The 17,772-nt window shown below is 36.5% G+C and overlaps 1 protein-coding gene across 4 annotated transcripts in view; it reads left to right on the forward strand.

Moving 5' to 3' along the window:
* Positions 1-17,772, forward strand: part of DPYD (dihydropyrimidine dehydrogenase) — a 336,847-nt gene that overhangs the window by 234,631 nt on the left and 84,444 nt on the right. For all 4 annotated transcript variants that reach the window (XR_001876800.1, XM_017827217.1, XM_017827219.1 and 1 more), the window contains 2 exons: positions 10,848-10,968; positions 11,811-11,930. Coding sequence is in view for 3 of the 4 variants with exons in the window: in XM_017827217.1 (XP_017682706.1) it covers positions 10,848-10,968; positions 11,811-11,930 (241 nt within the window). In the remaining variant the exon portion in view is untranslated. The remainder of the gene's footprint in view (positions 1-10,847; positions 10,969-11,810; positions 11,931-17,772) is intronic.

The following is a 17,772-nucleotide window of genomic DNA, read 5'->3' on the forward strand; positions in this document are numbered from 1 at the left end:
AGAAAAACTTGATGACTCTGTGGTCACCTTCCTCTGGTACCTGAGGATTCATTTTCTTTTCTGTTCCCCTTGCAAGATTCAGGTGTGATTAAATGTTGTGATTTAAATGGATTTCTTCCATGTGTCCTTTATGTCCTCATATATTCAATTTTTTGTAGTATGTAAAAGAAGACAATACTTAATAATGAATCATGACAGTTAATTGGTGTTTTGTCTTAAGAATTCTTCTTTCATACACTCAAGAAGAAGTGAATTAAGATCCAAAGTTTAATAAATTCATCCTCAGAACACTATTCTGTAATTTTATATTGTGGTTTGACAACATTTAATCCACTTTTATTGCTTTGAAGGATTTTTAATTGAATTACTCAAAAGACAAAATGGAAAATAAAAAGGGATTATAAATAGGACAGTAATGTTAACAGCATTACCAACTTGCTGAAATTTTTTAATGACATGCTATGGCTGTTAATAAGGTTTTAAATACTGTTTACGTGTGGTGACTTATATTTATGTATGGAAAGCATTCTCTGCGGAATATATTTAGAAAATATAATATAATGCATTAGAAAATGTAAAGGTGATTCTCTTTCCTTGGAAATCATGAAGACATGAAAGCGATTTGAGGATACCCTTATTTTTAGTCTCACTATGATGGAAGCATTTCTGCTGAAATTCACATTATGTTTGACAGGTGTCACAATGAAGATTCGTTTGGCCAAAATATCACTGACCTGCCACTGTTTAAAAAGGAAACAAAAAGATCTTGGCTATTTTAATAAGACTTCAGTAGTCTAACTACAATGAAGCATATAGTGAGTGGTTCCTGTAAAGAAACAAAACCATTATTTTTTTTAAACCAAATGGCAACCTATACTTGTTTTTGAAATTGTATTTAATGCCCTGAGAACTTTTCAGAAAAGGGAATTGTAGAAAACTCGGGCAAGCATATTTCTGTGGTTAAATGTCCAGACCCTGTGGATTGCCTTTGGATATGTAGTTGCAGCATAAAGTTATTGCAGTTTTTCATAACGATGGTATCTGGTAAACAGGATTTATTGGAAAGGAAATGATCACCAACAAGTAAGTGTTGAGGTAAGATAAAATATTTTAAGGTTGTTTATCTTGGTGTACAATAAAAGTTATTCACACAGTGCACATTAATAGCTTTTTCTTTCTATGATTTCAGTTTTATCCCATTGTTTGATAAAGTTAATTAACAGTGTGTTAACTAGTCTCTTCACTACCTACACAAGAATTTTCAGGACTAGTGTCATACTTTTTTACATTTTGCCTCAGCTCCTGGTAAAGTTAGACAGTTTGCTGGGAATCTTGCTCTTTACAGTAGGACAAATCTCAATACAAGACCATTTGATGATTATTTAAAAAGTGAATGGCAAATTTTTCTCAGAGCATAGGTTTTACATTCCCTAATTTGGTTGTTTCAAAGGTTTATGATTTCCTCAACTGTTTGGTATCTTCTGCCTCATTATTATAGGAAAGGACAGGGCTTGCCTATCTGACCACAAGAGAAAGCTATTTGTAGCTGTAACTCTCATATGTTTGGGTTCTGTGCTTCCCTTTAGAATATTTCATGTATGACGTAAACCTAATCAAATCTTTATGCCTTCTAGCAGGTGACCTCTGCATGAACTAAAGAGCTGAAATATTGTTTAATCATGCTGCATACCACTTTTTCACAGTGCTACAAGAAACATTAGTTTGGTTGGTTAGAAACAACCAAGATAAAATGTTTTTGTCTGTCAGGGGTAAAAAAGCATTTTTATTAGTCAACACTTCACATATACCAATGCTGTTGATAAATAAATCTTTCCAGTTAGGATGTCTAAGAAGTTTATATTAGGTAAATGTGCAGTTTCACATTTTTCACTTAGAATGTTTAAGCCCAATTGGTACTGGAACAAATAATTTGTTAATTTGAACTGCCAATCTGTGCATCACGCTTTCAGGCAACTACTGTTAATGTTTATTCTGACAACCAAAAAAAATCGTCTGACTCTCTTAATAGTGCATTAAAATCAATAGCTATAAACTGTGATTGCTACAGTTTTAACTGACATACCTCAATGAAACAAAAAGAGAATTTTTCCTATCATGCAAGATAACTATAAACATATATAAAAAGCCTTAAAGTTAATTTTAAAAGTAGAAAGTTTTCTAAGAGTGATGTTTCTTCTGGGTGCTTAGATTAACATTTTTAAATTAAAAGTAAGTGAAACAAAACCCAAACATTTGGAACAAGGAAAAATATTATGGTTTGACCACCTACACAGAGAAACAGTTTTCAAAATAAATTCAATTGTTTCCTTGTAGTGCTGGGGAGAAAACAAAAAGCGTTTCTGTGATCTGAAAAGGGAACAATTACAAAGCTGACTAAAGGCAGCCACCAACCTTTTAAGTTGTGCTTGATCTTGACATTACTCTAAATGTTGTTCTAACTCCCAACGCAAAATATGTTTTGTACTTTTGTTTACTGGTCAACCAAAAATCTACAGCTCATTTTTGACCTTGTCTGCACATTGGTTTTCAGTCATGAGGTGTGACATTATCAAAGAAGGGATATAGGAGTGCCATGCTGCTAATAAGGTGTCCAAAGTGGATCATCAACACAGCACTTTGATAAATGTGTTCTTGAGATTGGATACTGACCTGTGTTAAAATTGACAGCTTTTAGATGTGATATGTTAAAACTTGTTGGAGCGGGTTCTTTTTGTTTGGGGGTGGTTTTTTGTCTGTGTTTTGATGTACTGTTAAGCATCGTTCATTTGTGCAGCTCCAGTAGTGTAGTACAATAAAGAAACACTGCAACAACTTATTGTTCCTTTTTTTTATATGGAATAGAGTGAGGTGATCAAAGGGTATTTTTCTTGTGCTTTTAACATCTTTCAAAGGTTCTAATTGTAGAGCTGAAGTAGGAAGAAATAGTTATTTTGATACCAAAGGAGAGTAAGACAGAAGAGGGAAATGGGGATCTGCTAAAATTGAAATTCTGATTCGGTAAAAAGCTTTTATGTGTCTTTTCAGGATTATTTGGTTGAACACATTTAAATTTATAGTTCTGTTCTTTTATTTGCACCAATTTTTTCTTCCAGTTTTTCAAAGTAGCCTGAGAAGAGCCTGTGACTCCTTTGAGAAATAGCAGCCACAGTACTGTCACAATCTCATGCTGGCTTTTCTCAATACCCACTGTTATCTCTCTCAGTATAGACAGGGTCTAAGAGCTTTGACTTCTCAGCTCAGCCATGACCAAAGCCTGGACCTAATCCAGAGTGACTTGATTTTGTCCAGTGACACATTGGTATCACTGGAAGAAAAGGAGAATCTCAATTAGGCTCCCCCAAGTGGAACTTTCAGTGACTGATCAGAAGAGCAGCTGATCAAATCGTGACAACATTCTTGCAGCTTTACTATAAATTAATAAAGTCCAAGTATCTAAGAATGGAGCTAGGTGGCAGGAGTTTTTTAGGTCTTACAACTTACCACGGCGGTGGGGGGGAAATTGAATCAAGTCTCTCAGCTCTTGCTTAGATTTTTACTTTGGTAAAAACATCTATGAATTGGGAGTCATTACTCTCTATAAATATTTTTTTAAATCAAATTAAAATACAGGATAAAAATACAGTCTTTACATGGTCTCAAGTGGTAATGTTTTTGTCTGAGTGAAAGGACTATAAGCAAAAGAAAGAATATAATAACTATATTTTCAAAGCTATACTTCTACATCTTAATCTGCAGTATTTTGTAAGCAAAAATGTGCTTGTTTCACTAGTAGGACTTGTTTAGTTAAATAAGATATCTTTTCAGTTTAAAAATATTACAGGTTTTGTTCAAATTATAAAGAGAACATTTTACTATGTAGAAACAACATAAATGTCTTAATTTACCCAGTAGACTTGTTTTAAAAGACTTTTTTAAGTAAAGGAGCATTTTAGAGTATGTAAGAGAGTAAAAAATAAATATGTCCTTGAATTAAACCAGTGAACAGTAGTTTCAGTGCGTATTGTTGCTATGGTAGTTTAGTTAAATGGTAACTATGTGAAATTTGGTTCATTTTTCTCATCTGAATCTCTGATCTTTTAGTAGTTCTTCCCCCAGAAAAACCCTCTACAACATCCCTTCATATTGAAAAGACCTCTTGTTTCAAAGTACAAGTTAATCAAAAAAAGCTGAAGGCCTAAACTGGAATGAAACATTTTTATCCTACTGGAACAAAATATGAAATTATCCATTTTTGGATGTTTTTGAATTTTTATCCTGAATAGGATTTTCCTGTACCATTTTATTGAAGATATTTAATGAGCTTTTGAAATTTGAGGGTTTTTTGTTTGTTTGTTTTGGCTCAACTGTATACCTAGGATCTCATGCAAAAAACCAATACAACTGCAAAAGGGTCGTGAATTCCCATACCGCCGTTATCTCTAAAAGTTTATTTTGTGACATTGGTTTCACATCACATCATATCATGGATTCTTGCCAGAAGGATATAAACTCTCAACCAACACCTACATTTTTGTGAGACTGACCAGGCTAACCCAAAGCCTCTGAAGTAATTTGGGCATTTTTTTTAATTTTTCCTAATATATATGGATAGCTTCACATACAACTGTGAAAACTGTTATTCCTGCCTTAGGTTAAACTGCCTCATTTCTTTCTTCTTGACAGCTGCGGTCAATAGATGTTGACCAAAAGCTGTCAAATTTCCTGAGAAATGAGGAAGAATTTTTTACTCCAGATGAGAAGTGGAGAGTTATTCGTCTTCCATCCTGGGAAATCCTTCCCTTTTTTTGACAGGCTTTAAAAGAATTGTTAGCTTTAATTAAGTTTGAAATGGGACAAATGCACAACCTAAGAACACAGTAAGAAGACAGTAAAATTAACCATGAGATTCTGCAATGGTGACTCTTTTACTATAGTGATTGACTGCAATTCTGTATTTAGATACTGTGGAAGTTTTGTGTAGGTTTAGAGAGAGGCAGTTTTATGAAGACAGTGTTGGGCCTCTCATAGGAGGAGGGAGAAAAGAGCTGTGGAAAAGATCAATAGTAATATATTTATATTAAAAAAAAGTGGTGAAAGCTAAAGATACTGATTTGTGATCTTTTAAGCTGGAATTCCCCTACTTTTACTTTTTCTTCATATTTTAAGGAACTCTCTCCTTTTCCCATAGCTATCAATGCTCTTTTGGAAAATGTATCTACTGTTCAGAATGAGGAAGTTAACTGTAGAACATTTTTTCATATGAAAAATTCCTCTAATGATAATAGGTATAAGGGGATACAAAATCTTTCTGAAGAGCCAGTTTAGAAAGAAAATCTGCCATGAGAAGAATGCAACGATGAGGGACTCTCGATGCCACTTGCCTACTAACTGTATATAAGGAATCCCATGTCTGTTAATAAAAAGATAAAATAAGTCCTCTGTAACTTACTGTCAGTATTTAAAATTGCAAACATGCTGAAATAATGCATGATTTAGCTATAAAACTCATTGGCAAGAGATATATATGAGAATAGGTATGTGACCATCAAAGACTTTTATGTATGAGGCGGATGAGACTTACGCTTGCATTAAATACAATAAAGTATTTTAATTTCTGCAGCTTTTTGTTTAGGTCATTTTAATCAGTGATACATGAGGTTTAAGGAGTTTACATGCAAAGTCTTAATGAATCTTGCAACACTCTTTGTGCCATCTAGAACTTCCCAGCACAGTCAGGATAATGGGTTTGCACAAATCATCAGTGTGACCTGTGATGATAAATCCGGTAGTCCTATGTAAGGAAACCTTCATACATATGTAAAGTCAGCATTTTGTCTGAGAAAAGTTATGTTTTCATACTTTCCACAACTGCACAAGTCCTTATCCTGTTCTTAGTGAGACAGAACTGCTACCATTATTTATGGTCCATTTTATGTGGCACTAATTAGACAAGATCAGCTAATGTGCTCTACTTAGTGGTAACCTTTCTTATTAAGGTTTTGGGGGAACAAGTTTATTTTTATGACATCTTTCAGACTGACATTTGTATTCTTTATATGTGCACACACACATATATACACGCTCTCACACGTATGTGCTTCCTGAGGACTATTTGCATAGTTAGGAAACACATGTTTGTTACCCTAAAGTAGTTATATTTCTATCTTTTGCATTACTCAAGTAATCTGAAAAACTATTCGAATTCAAGTATGAAAAATATTTCTGTTGTTACTGGGGAGAGTATCTCATGGTTATTCCAAATTATTCCAATTATCTATGGTATTCCAAAGAATCAAGTGCAGTTTCTGCCAGACAAACCTTTTTGGGGCCTTATGCAAATGATTTAGTAAAAACTGGGCACCAAAGCAAGGTGAGTTGTAGGAGGTGCACCTCAGGCTATCTGACTTTCCTCTCTCCATTTATTGAACAAGTATAATAGTGCTCTCCTACCTCAGAGAGGTGTTCTGGATACGGTGTAAATATTGTGCAGTAACAGGATAGTGTAAAAATGAGAACCCTGCAAGAACATTGAAAATAGGTTACAATAAAAATTTCCAGAAATCTGCAACCAGACATTTATATGGTAATCTCATCAAGGTTTTGTTTCTTTCCATGAAACACAAGGAGAGGTGACCTACTCCATGCACAGCATTTTCATGCTCCTTTTTAAACATGCAGGATGTATCTGCCTTGGGGGTGATAGGCCAGGGGATTCATCTCATTACTGATGCCAAATGCAATCAGTAGACAACTTGCTGCTTTAATTTCTGAGGTCTTATAGTTTTGGTTGTAGTTAAGCTTATCATGTGATCATTTAGAAAAAAAGGTGAATGGTTGTTTTTCCTCTAGTATATCTACCCATTGGCAATGAGTAGTTAGGATTAAAAGCTCCATCTAGCCCAAGGCTATAATGAATATTCAGGAAAAATGATTCTGTACTGCTGCTTAGGGAAGTAAAAAGACAACCCCTGTAACATTCAAATCTCCTGTGCCTTTGGAATAAACAAGCAATATTTGATTAAGAACAGGAAGACAGAAGACACACTGATGTACAGCTCATACCAAAAGAGACTTTATATGGTATTAAATTGCCAACAGATTCCTGTAGGTACACTGCATGAATCAATATTATCTTTTAGCTGATGTTAATTTTACCAAGCTTTTATTTAGATAGGGTTTGTTTAAAAAAAAATAAAAATACAGCAGATTAATGAAGTGTGGTAGCAATGGATGTCACAGTCCATCGAAGCATTTGTTCATTCTTCTGGATTGACACACAGTGCAAAATTATGCTACACATTCTGTAACAATCTCACTGTATCATTGTTAATAAGAGAACCAACAAACCTAGTTATGTGTAATGAAAGAAGATAATTTATAGCAACATGGTAGACTCTGAACCAAAAGCATTACTAAATGTACTAAATTAAGCAGAATAGTATTTTATTTAGTTGATATTGTTGATTTTGTGAATACAAATGCCCATCTGCTTTTACGGCTTATGTTATTACATTTTACTTATCAAGCCATTTAGAAAATATTTCTTAACTATGCAGGCTTCATCAACCACTTTATCAATGATAAAAGCTGCAGGCACTTTTGTAAAGTTGGAATGGGATAAAAAAAGATATTTATGTTGTATTAGGAGTGACAGATATTTTTACAGACCTCAAGATTCGTTCTTTCACAAGTTATATGCTCATCCCTGAAAGTTTTATAAGTCCAACCTCTGCTTAGAATCAGTAAAACCAATTTGTAAATTGGGGTCAGTCTTTCAGAAATCCAGGTAGGTGGGAGGCCCTCAATCAGCTGAATTAATTAGGCAAAATAAAGCCCGTACATAACCTCTTCAAAACTAGTTTTTGGTATCATGCTACTCATGTTGTTGAATTTGAACCCAAGTTTAAAACTTTGTTGAATATGACAAATTAATATTCTCAGAAATCTGAAGTTTTGAACTGCATTTCTTTAGTCAATGATTGCATTTAGAAGTAAATTCTCTGTTTCTAATCACTTTAATGTTTCTCAAAATTTGTGTTCTTGTGTGACCTCTGCAAATTGTTCTTAGTCTAAAGGCAGATTTCTGTGAAGAGGTTGTGTACCACCCAGTGAGCTTCTCATGGTTTATATAAATGTAGTTTATTCATTTCCTATGAAAATTAGCTGTCTATTGACATGAGTATCTTTTGTTTTCAACCATCTGAATGCTTATGATGCATTTTTCCAAGTCCTCAGTGCAAATATAGTAGAGAATTATGAAATTTATAAATTAACAAATAACTTTTCTGAATGATCTAAAGAAGAAAATGTGAGTTAAAAAATAAAACCAGGCGTGGATATTATTACTTTTTGAGAATATGTTAGTTGCCTGTAGAGCACTGGTATTCTCATGGAGTGACTTCATGGCATAGAAGTCCCTCTGGCAGCAGGGAAGCTTAGTCTGTGACCACTGGGGTGAGGGGAGAGAGGATGGGCTGAGGTGGCTCACTGGTGTTGGCCACTGCACTGGGAGGAATCTGAGCAGGAGAGTCTGGAGGCAGAGCAGAGCAAGGAGGTGGAGGAGGAGGGTAGAAAATGGATCATCTGGGTGCTCCATCAGGACTCGCACTGAAAAGGGAAGCAGCGAGATACATTATGCTTGTGTGTGTGTGTTTTGGGTGTGGTGCAAGGGTAAACAGTAGTTTTTTAAAGTTAGCCAGTATTATCTTCATGTGATATTTATTTCAAGAGCAAATAAATTAGATAAAATATTACAGGAGAAAAAAATCAGCTTTAGAAATACCTTTTTCAGTCCAAAATTGTCAAATTTAATGGAAATTCTAATTTTTGTATAAAATTTATCACCTTTCCACTGTATGTCTTGCTATACAGCAAAGCACTGTGTTCACTTATGTTTCATTTTTTTGTATGTTTCCTCACTAAACATTCCTATTTTTTCCTTCAGTTGAATTTTCAAATTATGTTCCTATTAATTTACCTGTGGTTTTATTGGTAACAAAAATGGGCAGTTTTCCAAGGCTGATACAAGTGAGCATTTTAAGGGCTTTGTCTAATCATGTGCCGTGCAATCAGATATTTGAACTGTTTATTAGCTTGAGAAATAGAAGACTGTTCCATTGCATTCATTGCATTAATCTTGGTGTGTGAAAAGCAGAATGATTGAAAATAAAGATCTTTACTTACTTTTGGAGAAAAAAAAAATTAGTCAATTATTATTTATTAAGAAAGACAAACTAGGGTGAAAATTGGTTTTGTATGAAAGACATCTCTGAACAAGTTATTCAGTGTAGATTAAAATAATTGTATTTTTTAAAGCATTAGTGTATGTAGGAGTAAGAATTTTTATGGCACCACTGTAAGCTCAATGAAGTCAGCATAATGAGTTATGTGGTGCCAACATCCTGAACGTTATTACAAGGATTTCTAAGGAGAAGAATTAACATAAAGGATATACAATTCATGTCTTCTGGAGGGGCTATCATTTCTGCATTGGGCCTCAAGGAAATTCAAAACAGAAATGAAAGTCAAAGATGCAACTACTTTCATACTGCTGGTGCAGCGTTCATACATATTTCATGGAAGCTGCATGGGCGGGGAGATCACCTTTTTTATAGGAATGGCACAGCTAAGTCTTAGGGTTTTACTGTTCGTGTCAAGCGCTGTGTTCTTTCTAGGAACACAGCCTGTGGGGTTTTTTGTTTGTATGTAACCATTGGTGTAAAAAGAACAAACAACAGGGGGATAGTTCCTGTGTGTTCACTAGACTGGCAACCTTGCTGTCCACCAGATTGTTTTAAACTAAACTTCATTTAGTCCCATCCCTTTCTCAGTTACTACATAGCAATCCAGGTTTCTGAGTTTTTACAATATCCACATGGGAGGAAATAATTAATATATGACATTTAATTATCTGAGTGATAAAGACTTAGTAAATGTAAATAATTGCTGCAGTACCAAATAGCCGACTCATAGGTACTACTTGTAGTAAATCCTAAATCTTGTGATAGCACCATTCAGTTTTTAACCAGAACATGCACCACATTCTACGTGGATCAGTATTGCAAACTTTAAGGTATTTGTTGAAGAGCATTATCAATTGGCAACAGAAAAAAAAAGAAGAACCCATACTAGGAGTTATATCGAACAACAACCATTACATGCACCAGATGCAGATGTTAGTTCCACTGAGCTATTCTCAATGGAAAGGATAGTTGATTACTGTCTACATTAGACCTATTCCTTAAGGGAAGTAAATGCCTGGAAATCAGGAAAAACCAACACTCGAAGATTTTGATTTCTGGCTTTAACAGAAGTTTTTGATCTTTCATTTACACTCTGGCCATCCTGAGCTATTCTCAGAGTTCAGAAATGCTGAATTGTGTTCTGATAGCCCTAGAACCTCGATTCATCCTTGTTGTTCTGATCGAGGCATAATCATCCAGTGCTTCAGGTTCACATTATTCCATAGGATACTGCTTAGTTTTAGTATACCTTACATAGAGTGAGTCATTAAAACTGAAAAGTAAATTTTGAAATAAATACGTAAAGAAAATCTCTGTCATCCAAAATAGTGTTTTCCTCTCTCTGGGAAGGGAATGTTTTGTGATATTTTTGTCTTTTTGAAAAAAAATTGATTTTTTTCTCATGCACTAACCTTTCTGTATTGGATTTGCAGTTATTCGATGTGTCTGAAATAAGTTAAGTAATGAGACAAGGTTCAGTTCTGATGTGCAATTTCACAAAATTGCCGTATAGCCACTTATAGCAAAGTTTTCTATTTCCTTGATATACCTTTTGTTCATATTACTTTTAATTATGTTCTGTATTTATCTGACCTATTTGAACAGGATCCAGAGCTGGTACGGAACATCTGTCGCTGGGTTAGACAAGCTGTTCAAATTCCTTTCTTTGCCAAGCTGACCCCAAATGTCACTGATATTGTGAATATTGCAACGGCTGCGCAGGAAGGTGAGTGACTCCAGTGCACAAGCTGTGCAGATTTACGAATTTACTGGATGGGATATGATAGGAGTGTTACTGGAATAACAGAAACTAATATGAAAATAGTTTGTTTGATCTATATAGAATAAGCACAACGATCAAAGGTCCATGCATCTAAAATATAGCAATATGTGAAGAGAACCATGGTAGACTGTTAACAATAAATTGTATATGTTTGTATGTCTTTGCCTGCACGCTCTTACTTCTGTCATATTTATGTTTACCATACCACTGTTAATTCCCCTATTCCTGTATTTAGTAGTAAAAATTACATGTGTGTCCTGAGAAAACAAAAATACACCATTTGAAGCTGGTTTTTTTTTTTCTTTAGAGCTTAAAGTACAACATGAGAGGAAGTAAATTTGCAAGTAGGTGCATTAATCTGTCACTTAGAACTGTGGTCATTGTTTCTGTGTCACACTGTCTTGCTGCTCAGAAGCTTGCAGGAGGTGGCCCCTGTCCTGGGGTACCCTCAGGTCATGAACAACCACTCTAACAAGTTCTGGCCCACACAGCTGAAGGGCAGAGATGTATCTGTCAGCCCCAGTGTTTTGCACATGCTGTCTTACAGCCCTTACAGCTCTTTCAACTAATACAGCCTGCCTCGAAGCTAATGCTAAATTTATCAGCCCAGGATTGGTCTTAAGGACCTTTTTGCGCATCTGCTTGCAGTTTGTTGCTTTTGCCCTTCAGCTCTTTATTTGAATTCCTAGTTATTTCAGAGTTTCACAGGTTTTCTCTTGTATTTTTTCCTCTCTTGTTTTTATACACATGATTTAACAAAAAGTGACTGACCTTTTCTTTCACAGGTGGCGCAGATGGTGTTACAGCCACCAACACTGTGTCAGGACTGATGGGACTGAAAGCAGACAGCACACCTTGGCCAGCAGTTGGTAGAGGACTGAGGACCACATATGGTGGGATGTCAGGTAGGTGTTGCCCTTTTTGATGCGTGGTACTTCCTTGGAGGCTTTCAAAACATCAGGAGGTCCTTGTAGTGGGCTAGAATATCATGTCTGCAGTCGCACCGAGTCCTTAAAGCTCACTGCTGGTCAGTGTTTCTAAGTCATGACAGATGGAACAGATTAAGTGTGAAGGCTCTTGGGTTGCCCTTTCCTTAATGGTAAAGCACTGCATCAGAATACTGTGATAGGGTCACTGGAGAGGGAAGGAAATCTCTTCCCTCGCGACCCTCGCTTTTCCTCAAATTTTTCATCCTGTCACAATTGTCAGGCCCCATGTTAGACAGAGGCTAATGAAAGGGCATCGCAGGGGGAAATATCAACAATCCAAATGCAGTATATGTTTCATAGCCTGATCTTCAGCCTTTCTCCCTCCTTCCCACTGAGTGCACCTCTTCCAGGGATGTTATTTCCTCCTCTTCACACTGTGGTAAAAATGATAGACAGTATTATGCAAATATATGCATATTTTTGTAGCCTATTCCTCAAGATATACAAGAATACCTTGTGTAGGCCATACTTTTAAGTCCTGCTTCACAGTTTAATTTTCAAACCAGCAGCAAAACTTTTACACTCCAGTTCAGTGCCTGTGCACACTAATGTATTAATCTATTGACCCTGTGCGCTCTGTTGCTGTGACAACACGAACTTGGCCCTGCAAAGACAATGCTGTGAGCTTCTTGACTTTACTGGTGTGGAGATTAGTCTCCTTGGTGATAGAGGTAGCAGTAAATATACATAACAGAAGTAGTAGCGTCCTCCTGATTGAGTCAAATGCTATTCTATCAGACCCATCTCCTACCTCACTCCAAAAACATAATTGGAGGAGACTGGACAGGCAAAAAGGTTCTTTATTTTATGTGACTGGTGTTACCCTTTGAGAACCATAAGAAATGTAGCAAAAGGTAACTTTTAAACAAACTTTAATTCAGATGAGTGTATTCAGTGGCAAATTGTGTTATTGCCTTAGATGGCTACATGGAATTTGAAATTTTTTAGAGAATGCTGAAAAGTAAGAAAGAGATAACAATCAGAAAAAATCATTATGCCTGTCGCATAATGATTATTTCACAGTGACAGTCCAATAAGATGTTATATTTTAATATTATGCAAAATTGTAGGAAGAGGGGAACAAGAAGAGAACAGCTACAGCCCATTTCAATTTCTCTAGCCTGCCATGTTGACAGGAAAAGAATAAAGGAGGTCACAGTGGGTGCTGTGCATTAAAAATTAATAAAAGAACTATTGCAGTAGTATTTTATATAAGTAACACCATTCACATTTTCTCATTTAAGTTGCAATTTCTGAATATTCCTTCCTACCATAAGTCTGCCTAATAAAATCTATAAAATGACTGCATTATGAAAAGTGTGTCTCTTATGTCACGAATTTGAAACACATATGCAGTGTAAATTACAGTGGCACCTGCATGCTCAGCTGTGAGGATGTACCAGCATTTCTCTGGTTTATAATACTAAGTAGACCTGAAGAAAAGTTCTTTATTTTATTTATATATATGTGTGTGTGTATCTATGAATTTATTTTTTCCTGAAGTTTTACATGTGTGAGAGGAGAGAGAAAATGACATTTTAGAACGCACCATTACCTGTAACGCAAATCTGGTTATTTAAAAAATATGAAAAACGCTGGAAGTGCTGTCAATTTACTATGTTTTGAAAGAGCATAATGTAACAGACAAATATATAAACGTTTCTTGCTTAGTCGTCATCACTAGGTCCCAATCACACAACTCCTTGCACAAAAGAAAGCCACAGAGCCAATAAAGTCAGTTGGCTTGGCAGCATGTTATAGTACGTTTTGCTCAGTGGCCAGTTATAGCAGTATACAAATCTACAAAAGTAGGAAAGCTATTTTAAATCAAGAGAGCTAGCATGCTTACAAAACTTGGGAGAGCGTGTCATCTCATCAGAGCAAGGGGCAGAGTGGCCGTACTTCTGTTCCCAGCCGTGCTACGGCTGAGACGTGTGGCCTGCAGCCAGACACTTGACCTTTCCGTGCTTTATTTCCTGTCTGTGGAATGGCAGTAACACCACTTACATGCCTACAGGCTTGTTGGGAAGTGCTCTGTGGTCTTGGCATGAAAGACGCTTCGTAGCGTAATGTATTGGGTTTCTATTTTGATGTGCATAAACTTCTTGTTTTATTTTATTATCTGATAGAGTCAGTAAGTTTTTGTTGTTTTTTTCAAATAATGCCTCTCAAGAGAGAATTCATTTTTAAGTGAAAGTCAACACTATTATAGAAACAATGTCTAGTTCATTTTCAGTGTGTTTTACCAAAGCACAGCTGGTTTATTGTGTTCTGTCATGCACAAACCTAGAGCAGATACAGCGCATAGCCAAGCTGGGTTGGGCTTTCTGGATTTTTCCATGTGCACAGATTCTGGACTAGCGGTGATGCTCACATGGCACAGAGGTACAGTGAGTGAGGCAGGAGCCCCTGACCTGCAGGGTGCCGCACTCACAGTGCTGTGTGACCATGGGTGGGTGAGGTGGGAGCTGGCCTCAGCCCTGTGGAAGTCTCAGCACAGGGTCCCCTTAGTCAGGTGTGCTGGTGAGGTGTGAAACGTACCTTGGCTCAGCAGTGGTGACCCAGCATTGTTCAGCTGGAATGGAGTTGCTTGCAATGGAATATTTCTGGAGTGCTGGGTTAAACTGGATTTTAGATCAGTCTGAACTTGCTTATCTTTTTCCCTTCCTTTTTGCACATAAATCATAGGAAACTCTCTCTACCCCCAGCAGCATTGCCTGCCAGTTATAAGGGTGTTCTGTCTGGAAGGGTGCTTGTGCTTCAGAGACCAAAAATCCGAAACTGCAGCAGGGACACTTTCCTTCCTTGGTGTTGCATAGAGAAACGTGCCCTGTCCCGGCTGTCTGCCTTTCCCTTTGCTCCCAAGAGCCAGGGTGGAGGTGCGGTGTGCATGAGGAGGTGGCCCCCAGACACTGGAGATGAGCCACCCCAGCCCAGAACACAGCCCCTCACACCCCGAGATGAGGCCACAGGCCAGCCCCTGTCTCTGTCCGCTGGCCTGGGTCATGTAGAAGGAAGCTGGTCTCTTAAAGGACCGACGTTCTTCAGGAGTTTTTAAATTCACTGTGTCCACACGTTTCATAGTACAGTGCAGGTTTTCTTCTCCAGGTGAGTGCAAACTCCTCTGAGTTTGATAAAGGTTTCTGACAAAGCAGATAATGAAGATGTGTTAATGCCCTGGCCTAGCAGCAACCTGACATTTTGACTTACAGGCTTTGCTGTCCTCCAGGGTTCAGAATTGTGCTCCTACCTGGCCACGTACTGAAAAAATATATTCCATATAAAATTTCCCCTTGGCCTCCTCATCCCTCCTCTTCTTGTCTGCCTCATGCAGAAGCAACTCTATGCAGGAAGTTTGTCCTTCATTTTTCTAGATAAGAAAGACATTGAAGCAGAATTTTTTTTTATAATTCCCTTTAAATTACTAAATTACAGGTAGTTTCTTATGGTTTGTCTTGTGTTCATAAAAGTAATAATAATAAAAAAGTTTATTAACATCATTGCCAAATCCTGAGATATTTTAAAAATAGACTTATGTCTCTGGTTTTTTAAAATATTTTTTAAAAATTCTTTCAAAGAAGGAGAGACTTAATGAGATTACTTTGAAACCCCCATTTAATTTCAAGTTGTCACAATTGGTGTTTTCTTGCCAGCCAGTGCTCAGGCAGTGACCTTCCTTGATCAGCTGACAGTTGCTAAGCTGCAAGAGGCATCACTCTTTCCTCTGTCCTACCCTCCTGTTTCTTGGGTGGTTTTGACAGGGAAGGATCCCAGTATCCCAGGTGGATGTCTGACCACTAGACTGTAGGATTAGTCTCTCTCTCTTCTCCACTTCCTTGCAAATATTGAATTATTAATACAAACAGAAACAGCTCTCACAGGATACACACTCATACTAGCACAGCCTGCTGACCTGCACATGAGCCTGACCTGTGAGAGCCAGGTTTAAATCCCAGGTGTGAGCCCAGGTCCCTGCTCAGTCCCCTGGATTCCAAGTTTACCCTCTTACTATTTAGCATGGTAAAATATTTCAGGTTTTTCTTCTCATTTTACCTCGATCTTGGTGCCAAAAATTATTCGCAAGAAAAATTTCACTAATTTTGACAAATTGTTGTTTTCTAAAGAAAAGTAATTTCCAATTGGCACTATGAAGCCTCAGATGAGCCCAAGGGCTATGGTAGCCCTGCGGACTCCTTTGGCCCCGTTACCCGAGAGAACATTGTGCTTACAGGATCCCAGTCTTCATCTCTTTTTTAAATAAATTTACAGGAACTGCCCATTACTCAAAAAGTGGAAATGTCCTAATGAAGTCTACAAAATATGGTTAAGGAAATAAGCCCTTATGATGAAAGAAAAATACTAAAATTAAGATATGTTTTCCAAACTATCATATGTGTTTGCAGGATTAGAGACATAGTTTGATTTCCATTAAGAAGCTTTTACAATGGATCTAGCAATTTTTCAAGTCTGAGAATGTAGTACACATGAGATTTTATCCTGAGTTCTACCTATACACATGTAATGCAGAGTATTTGTTTCTTAATAAGAAGCTAATGCTGTGGTTTTTTTCCTCACAGGGAATAGTGACCTCTGGCTCTAAAAGATATATTTTAGTTTGTATAAATTATTGTGAAAATGCGTATTCTATAGATACCAGAATAAGATGCCAGGTTTCCCAGAGAAATATTAATATACTGTCAGCAGCTGCATGCTTCCCTAAGATTTCTTTCCTTTAAATGTATTTTAAAATTAAAAAAAAAGGTTTTTTTGTGAGCTTTCATACTGTGCTTCCATATTCCAGATGTGTTTTATAAAACACATCACATTGCAGCACAATAAGATATCTATTGCAGGCAAAATAGAGCAGGGCTTCTGTTTGAATTTCCATGGTTTTTTGTTCTTTGTCATCTGTTTGTTTCTTTGTTTTTGTCTGGAAGCCAAATCCTTAGGGGATAAATTTGTAAAAGCATACACTGGACTTAGCAAAAAACTTAGGTTAAAAGCAAATCTCTCTATGGTGCACTCACTGTGTATTCCTTTAATGCTTTGTTGCAAAAATCTTGCAGTATTTTACAGTAGCAGTTCAAATACCTCATGTCTATTTGCTGTTATTGCTTTGTCCAATTATTACATTCTGTAGTATTTTGGCATTATTTGCACAAATATATTGTACAGCATGATTGAGAATGTGTGTTTGTATGTTTTCTAGAAAAAGAGAGACTCAGAAATCTGTGTGTTATAACTTCATAGCTGCCCACAAGGGATGTCAGAAGGAATATATCTAAATAGCTGATTTAGTCATTAAATTCAGGAATGTAGAATTGCTGGAAACCCGCCGAGGCAGATAATTTTAGTTACTTTTGAAGTAAGTTGGTGGAGCTGTGTGTTTTTACTGAAAATACCACTGTCCAACAGTAATTGTGATGTTTGAGGGAATGTTTTTTGGTACTAAATTCATTAAATTAAAATGTATATTGACATTATTAATAGAGGCATATATTCTAATCTGAAATGCATGAATTATATTGAAAAAGTTTCAGTTATAATAATAAGGGCTGCCTTTTAATTTTAATTCTGTGACACATCATTAAAAGTGAAAAAAACAACCAAGAGCATTCACTTTCCTAATCACAGTTCTATCAGTGACAGTGCAGTGTGGATTTTGGTCAATAGAAATGAATGAAAAGCAACCCATCACCGGAAACAAAACAAAATGTATGTATGCATAGGCACTTCTGTTTAGTATAAATATTTACTG

This window comes from Lepidothrix coronata, unplaced genomic scaffold, assembly GCF_001604755.1.
Source record: "Lepidothrix coronata isolate B3197 unplaced genomic scaffold, Lepidothrix_coronata-1.0 Scaffold136, whole genome shotgun sequence".
NCBI lineage: Eukaryota > Metazoa > Chordata > Aves > Passeriformes > Pipridae > Lepidothrix > Lepidothrix coronata.